The sequence below is a fragment of the Galeopterus variegatus genome, unplaced genomic scaffold, assembly GCF_000696425.1.
Source record: "Galeopterus variegatus unplaced genomic scaffold, G_variegatus-3.0.2 Scaffold2733, whole genome shotgun sequence".
In the NCBI taxonomy this organism is placed as follows: domain Eukaryota; kingdom Metazoa; phylum Chordata; class Mammalia; order Dermoptera; family Cynocephalidae; genus Galeopterus; species Galeopterus variegatus.
In genome coordinates this window covers 98,230-105,458 of record NW_007728844.1, presented here as the reverse complement: position 1 = coordinate 105,458, position 7,229 = coordinate 98,230, and the positions used below count along the sequence as shown (strand labels likewise).

The window sequence follows — 7,229 nt, the reverse complement described above, 5'->3', positions numbered from 1 at the left end:
AGACAAGTCACGTGGTAAGAAGCCATGAGCAGCTTTAAAGGATCAGTGACGCAGCTATGGTGCTATTATGTATGTGTTGGAGAGTAGCTCATCTGATAAGACGACGTTTGAGCAAAGACCCGAAGAAATGAGAGAATCCTCTCCCGGTCGCACCAGTGTCTCCGCCTGCTTAGGCGTGACAAGTCTCGGACCCACGGACTGGGTTGGGGTCCTGGACGGGGCTCCATCACCGACCTCACCTTTTCACGGCCCCGGATGGCCTGTTTTTCTTCGTTTTTCCGAGGACTCGAACCCTCTCCTGGCGTATGTGGAAGGCATGCGCCGCTTCTAATCCAGACTACATCAAAGGGCGATCTGGTTACTGAAGGGACGGGCGAAACAAGAGGGCCCAAGATCACTGAAGAGGGGAGCCGGGAGCCGGGAGCGGAGACGGAGGCGCCACACCCACCGGGGACGGGCCAGGCATTCACTCCGCCCACGGGGGTGCCACCTCCGCTCCGCTAGGGGCCGCTGTGGTGCTCTCGAGTGCGCTCCGTATCCCTGGCTGGGCGGAAACGGCTTTCTGGCCTGCGCTTTATAGGCCTCTCATGCTTCCTGTTTCCTCTTTGGCTAAGAACCCGGCAAGATGGTAGGTGTTTCGGCTGTGCCCACTGTCCCTCCTCAATCCTCCTCCATCCGCAGTTTTCCGCGGCCCTCAGCCTGCAAGGGGCGGCTCTGGGCCGGACAGGCGCGAGGCCCTGTCGGGCTGGAGCCGCAGCGGGCTGCTGGCTTCCGCACTGACCCCGGCGTCCCGCGGCGCCCAGCCCGGCCGTTTCCTTTTCTCCCGGGCTCAACCCATCCCCAGCCCGCGATCCCCACGCTTGCTAGGGCTTGGCGACGCATCCCTCCCGGGAGGGCGTGCTAACTCGCGTGAGACCCGGTCTTCTCCACCCGCAGGGCCGCGTTCGCACCAAAACCGTGAAGAAGGCGGCTCGGGTCATTATTGAAAAGTACTACACGCGCCTGGGCAACGACTTCCACACGAACAAGCGCGTATGCGAGGAGATCGCCATTATTCCCAGCAAGAAGCTCCGCAACAAGATCGCAGGGTGAGTTGAGGCCGTGCTCGGCCTCCAGAGCCTGAGGGAAGAGCCGGGCCCCCGCAGGCTGGGGGTGGGCTTTTCGGCCTCCGACTCGGGAGGAGACTTTGTGCCCTGGTGGTTTCGTTAGCGCAAGTCTCCCTGATGCTCCGGAGAAGAGCTGGAGGTTTGCGCTTGCAGGGATGTTTTGTTGTGTTGGGTTGAACTTGTGTTCGTGTTGTGGTTGGTGGTGATACTTGGTCGCAGAGAGCCACAGTGAGACCGCTTGCCTTAAAGCCTGGTTGCCTTTTTTTGTGTGTGTGTCTTTTTCGTGACCGGTAAGGGAATCACACCCCTTGACTTGGTGTCGCCCGCACCGCGCTCAGCCAGTGAGCGCACCGGCCAGTCCTATATAGGATCCGAACCCGCGGCGGGAGCGTCGCTGCGCTCCCAGCTCCACACTCTCCCTAGTGCGCCACGGGCTCGGCCCCATAAAGCCTGGTTGCTTTTTGGTATCTGTTTTAGTAAGTGTTGTTCATTGTTGCCCTAAATTGCTCAGAAAATTAGTAGGAATATAGCCTGGCAGACTAACGTGCAGTAAAGCCAACGTGTTAAGTGCTAAATTACGTGAATTTGAACTCGGAGGGGGGAAATGAAGGCTAGGAGGTGTCTTGGAAGTTTTTTTTGAGGGGGGGACAGTTGGGGGCTGATAATCTTGGGGGAGAGTTTGAATAGAAAACAAAGGGACAGGAATGCTTAGGTGAGCACAGCTGTGTGTGAAGAGGTACTGTGTATGTAGGCAGTCCAAGAATAGTGAGTCTCTCGCTGTGGAAAGAACTGAAACTGGTGTTTGTATATCCAGATGTTCTGGGTACCAGTGGGAGTTGTGTGTTCTCACTGCTGTCCTTGGGCATGTGTGCTTGGTAGCTATGTCACCCATCTGATGAAGCGGATTCAGAGAGGCCCGGTGAGAGGTATCTCCATCAAGCTGCAGGAGGAGGAGAGAGAGAGGAGAGATAATTACGTTCCTGAGGTAAATGTTCTGGGTCTTCCTCTGGCTCATACTCAAGCAGGTTCCTGAGAATGCTCTGAGGTACCTGGCTTCCTCAGAAGGTGGAAGGTGCCTCAGGTGAATCCGAGAAGGTCTTTTATCCATGCGCATCTTAACCAGCTGTAAGTGCCTATAATCCACCCACCTGTTAGCCCCCATTTTGCCCTATTGGGACCAGTTAATTCCGTTCCATTTTTCATACGAGAACCCTGCCTGTTTCCTGGTTTGATTATTTGCCCTGATATAGTATTCCTGAAGTATAAACCTAGTGTTAAGGTTTTCTGAATACTGAATAGATAAAAATGAGGGCATAGGAAGGTAAAACTAGAAGAACAGGTCATCGAGGCCTGTGTTATTTTAACAAGACTGCTGACCTCATGAGATCCTAATTGCTCCACACCCCCATATTTTTTGTATGTGTCTTATTTAAGAATCTGGGAAAATTAATAGGGGAGGTGAGAGAGAGCTCATTGATTGAAATTTGGATCTACCTTCTTTGCTTCTAGGTCTCAGCCCTGGATCAGGAGATCATTGAAGTAGATCCTGACACCAAGGAAATGCTGAAGCTTTTGGTAGGTGTTTGCTGGATTCCTAAAGACTTTCCTGGTGAAGAATTATCAGTAGTTTTCTATCATCTGTAATAATAACTTATGCTTATCAAGTCCAAGGTCACACAGCTAGTGAATGGCAGAATCAGGAATCCCATCTACACTTCTGTCCACTAAATGAGACTGCTTTCAGAATGGGTTTGGCTGCATTGAAATTGCTTGCCACAAGATCATAATTCCCAAATCTAGTGGCCTCTTCTCCTGTGGCTTCCAGGACAACCTTTCACTATGGCAGGCTCCTCACATCTGCTCCAATGTTCCAGCCCCGGGTCACTATTCTGCCTGCTTTCCCTTGGAGACTTCATTCCTTTTGGGTCTGTCTAACCACTCAGAAATGAGCTGTGATCTCATTTCCAAAATGTACCAGGCACTACTTAGTTCACAGACATCTTCAGTGCAACTTGATATGTTTCTTATGCAGTTTATAGCGTGGGCTTCAGAGTCCAGCAGGCTGTTGGTGATTTTGAGCAACTTTCCTTTTTATGATTGTGAAATGTCTGACATTCAGAAAGACAATGGCAAAATGAACTCCCATATGCCTTCCACCACACTTCATAAACCATTACCAGTACAGCTAAATTCTGCTATAGGTCTTTTCCTCCTGAAATAACCACTATTCTGAATGCAGCTTTTTTGTTTCAACTGTCAAGTGGGTTTTGAGGATCAAATAGAACGTGAAGTTCTGAGTGCACGGCCAGCCTTTGGGCTCTTTGCCCCCCACTTAGACTGGGCTTGCTAAAGGGCCACCCTGGTCTCGTTCTCCCACCATTCTACTTGGTGCCTCACGTGCTTGGGACCTTCACAGATGTTTATTAGATTAGTGATACCTCCTACCCGAGGCTGCTTCTGGAAGGGAAGTAGCACTGTGTATTCTCAAAGGTACAGATTTTGCCATAGGGGACATTTGGTGATATCTGGACACATTTTTTGTTGTCACAGCTAGAGGATACCTGCTGACATCTAACAGGTAGAGGTCAGGGATGATGCTAAACTTCCTACAGTGCACAGGATAGGCCCCTGTAACAAAGAATATCGAGCCCAAGACGTCAGTGCCCAGATTGAGAAAAAACCCTGCTCTAACGTGATTTGAAGGGTTTGTGAAAACAAGAAGACAGCATGGCCAGTTAGGTAGAAGTCATGGATGGTTTAGGTGGGGATACCATGTGGTCAGGTGTGTGTTGAAGAAAAACCACTCAGGGAAAGTGGGAGGCATTGCTATGTCTAAATCCCTGATGGCTGGCTGTTGGCACGAGCAGTCCTTCAGATCTCAGTGAGACCCCATGTGAGTGTTACAGCTTCAGGGGCAAGGAGCTGGGCTCTGACCACAGATCTCACTGGTATAGCTCACACTGAATCCATTTATTTGTTCCAGGACTTTGGCAGTTTGTCCAACCTGCAGGTCACTCAGCCTACTGTTGGGATGAATTTCAAAACACCACGTGGAGCTGTTTGAATCTTTATGTTGTAATATTTTCAATAAACCTGGACTACAGCCTTGCCTCTGTCGTCTGTTTGGTTGGGTGTGGCTGGAGCTAAGAGCAGAAGTTCTCAAGGGGTCATATGAGCTAAGTGGCTTTCCTGGCACTTGCCTGGGATTTAGGGGCATTACTTCCTGTAGTCCATGCAGAGTTGGGTTCACCAGTTGGTTAGGATCTCCAACACCGAGAACAGGCCTACACCTGGGATGTCAGGTAACACCTGGATGGGATTTGGAGAAATCCTGAAGAGGAGTGGTCTGCAGTGTGAAACTGGATAGTTGCTGCCAGCTCCACCCTGCCTGGTTCTGGCAGGCCCTGGGCACCAACAATTTTTAGTGGTTTACTTCAAGCCCTTGGTCTCAGGCAGAAGCCAGGACCTCATCTTGCAAGCCTTGGGGTCTTTGCTCTTCAGCCTCTTGTGGGTGCACACAATTTGGGCCAACCTGCCCACCTTGAGAGGGTAACAATGGTAACCATGTGTATCAGAGTTGGGCTTTCTGTGGGGGGGGGGGGGGGGTAGGATGAGTGGTGTCTGTCTGTCCAGTGCTGAGCCCAGTACCTGGAGCATGGGAGATCCTCAAATTCACAAATGTGAATGGGTGTGTGAGGGAGAGTCAATACTGGTATGTTCTGCCATTTACGAGGGCAGAGCTCACTAGTTTCATCCTGGGCATATTGCCTGGGGTCAGCTTTTGGATCTCTGCCAAGGCTGTGGATCCAACTGTATGTGAGATGGGGGGGGGGGGGGGGTGTGCTCCAGTTTGAGGAAAGGTCTGGGCTCCTTGTGTCGTGAGAGAAGGAGCTGTTGAGTTGTGTGCCTGAGCTAGGTGTATATGTGTGTCTGAGATCACAGCAAGGAAGCCGCAACACTGGGGTTTGAACCCAGGTCAGGTTGATTCTGAAGCTCCAGCTCTACTGATCTTGGACATCTGCTGTCAAGCAGATATACACGGCCAACATTTTAAAAGTGTGTTTTGTAAATTTTGATATTTCAAACTTGGAGAAAAGTTGCAAGGATAGTACAAGGAATTCAAATACTCTACCAAAATTTACCAATTGCTCTCATTTGGGGGGACACACACATCCACATCCACACTTTTTTCTGATCTATTTAAGGTTAAGTTTGACGTGCCCATTTACCCCCAAATATTTCAGTGTCTATTTCTTAAGAGCAAGAACATTCTTTTATATAACCACAGTACCATTATCAAAATCAGGAAATTTAACATTGATACAATATCTAAAATCAACAGTCCATAATCAGATTTTGCCAATTATCCCAATAAGGTCATTTATAGCTAGTTCAGTTTTGTCCCCCTTTGGTCCAGCATCACAGCATCTAGTTTTCATGTCCCTTTATCCTCCTTTCTGTCTTCATAACTTTTTCGTTTGTTTTGGCAGCTGGCTGGTACAGGAATTGAACCCTGCACCTTGGTGTTATCAGCACCAAGCTCTAACCAACTGAGCTAACTTGCCAGCCCTGTCTTTCATATTTTAGACGTCAAATTTTGAAAAGTATTGGCTGATTATTTTGTAAACTGTCCTTCAATTTGGGCTTTTTGATGTTTCTTTAGGATAGTTTTTCTTCAAGAATACCACATGTAGGGAAAATATAGGAAAATGGTCAGGGTCCCTCAGATGTTCAGAACCTTGCCAGGCATTTGATGTAAATATGCACTTGTGCCCAGGTGTCCTGGGTTATGGACTTATGTATAGAGGACAAATGGCTCTGATCCACGGTGCCCCCGCCACCGGGATGGCTGCTACTGCTGCTGGGGATCTGCTGGAGGCTGCTGTAAGCTGCTGCTTTTGCTGAGGAAGCTGAGGACTGAGCTCGTGTGGTCTGCCAGCGGCTCCTGGGATCTTTTCCAATTACCTAGCGTGGACCTTCGTGCGAGGAGTCTGCTGACCCAGCCTGGCATATGAGGGGTCTGTGACCCAGTCTGTACAATGGGTTTGAAGGGTCTGGGCCGTAGCCTTAACCTGACAATACAGTTGGCTCCATTGGCAGGATTCCGACAATAGCTCTAACTGGACAATTCGCGTAGCTATTGCTGAAGCCCTACACCACAGAAGTGTGTTGTGTCTTTTTTACTCAAACTTTGATGCTGTGTTCTTGATGCATTATATTGGGAGGCACAGAATTTCAGTTTGTCACATTTTTTTTTTTTTTTTTTTTGTCTTTTGTCTTTTTCCGTGTCCGGCAACGGATCGCAACCCTCAGTGTCGCCCCCGTACCGGACCGGGGACCGGGGACCGGCAACGGGATCGCAACCCTCGGCGCTGCTCCCGTGCCTCGCTCAGCCAGTGAGCGGGAACCGGTCCGCATGTGGGATCCGAACCCTCGGGTGGGAGCGCCGCCATGCTTCCCAAGCGGCGCACTTATCCAGTGCGCCACCGGGCCGGCCCAGTTTGTCACATTTTTAGTGGTTTATTTCGAGCACATGGATTAAGGTGCTTCTGTCATTTCTCCAATGGAAAGTTAATTCTTTACCTCTTTATAATTAGTAAATTATGAAGATGTTTTGAAGTGAAACATCCTGTTCTTCATCAGCTTTTCCCCCACTAGTTTTAGCATCTACTGATGATTTTTTTTTTCCTTTTTATCTTTTTTTACTGACCGGTAACGGGATCGCAACCCTCGGTGTCGCGCCCGCACCGGGGACTGGCAACGGGATCGCAACCCTCAGTGTCACGCCCGCACCGCACTCAACCAGTGAGCAGGAACCGGTCTCCACATGGGATCCGAACCCTCGGCGGGAGCGCCACCACGCTCCCAAGTGGCGCACTCTCCAGTGCGCCACTGGGCCGGCCCTACTGATGATATTCTAACTCCATTCCTTTTATACTTACTAGTATTCTACTGTAAGGAAGAGCTTTCTCCCTCATTATTTGCAGCAAACTTTCCACTTTTTGGTGTGGGGTTGGACATCCTCAGCAAATACTCTTGCCTTCTAAGTAAAACTCTGCATGAAGAAGCCTCCCCCTCTTCCCTCCCCCTAGATCTTCGGTGTCAATGGTGAGGAAAGGATTG

The 7,229-nt window shown here is 49.9% G+C and overlaps 1 protein-coding gene across 1 annotated transcript; it reads left to right on the top strand.

Moving 5' to 3' along the window:
- The first annotated feature begins 522 nt into the window (after positions 1–522).
- RPS17 (ribosomal protein S17) lies at positions 523–4,215 on the top strand. The gene is made up of 5 exons (XM_008582835.1): positions 523–628; positions 937–1,088; positions 1,986–2,091; positions 2,616–2,681; positions 4,090–4,215. The coding sequence occupies exons 1-5, from the start codon at positions 626–628 to the stop codon at positions 4,168–4,170; spliced, it is 408 nt and encodes a 135-aa protein (XP_008581057.1). The 5' UTR covers positions 523–625; the 3' UTR covers positions 4,171–4,215.
- Positions 4,216–7,229: the final 3,014 nt, after the last annotated feature.

Coding starts and splice junctions, on each gene's coding strand:
- RPS17 (XM_008582835.1), top strand. Junction 1,089..1,985: donor CTCCGCAACAAGATCGCAGG/GTGAGTTGAGGC, acceptor TGTGCTTGGTAG/CTATGTCACCCATCTGATGA. Junction 2,682..4,089: donor AGGAAATGCTGAAGCTTTTG/GTAGGTGTTTGC, acceptor TATTTGTTCCAG/GACTTTGGCAGTTTGTCCAA.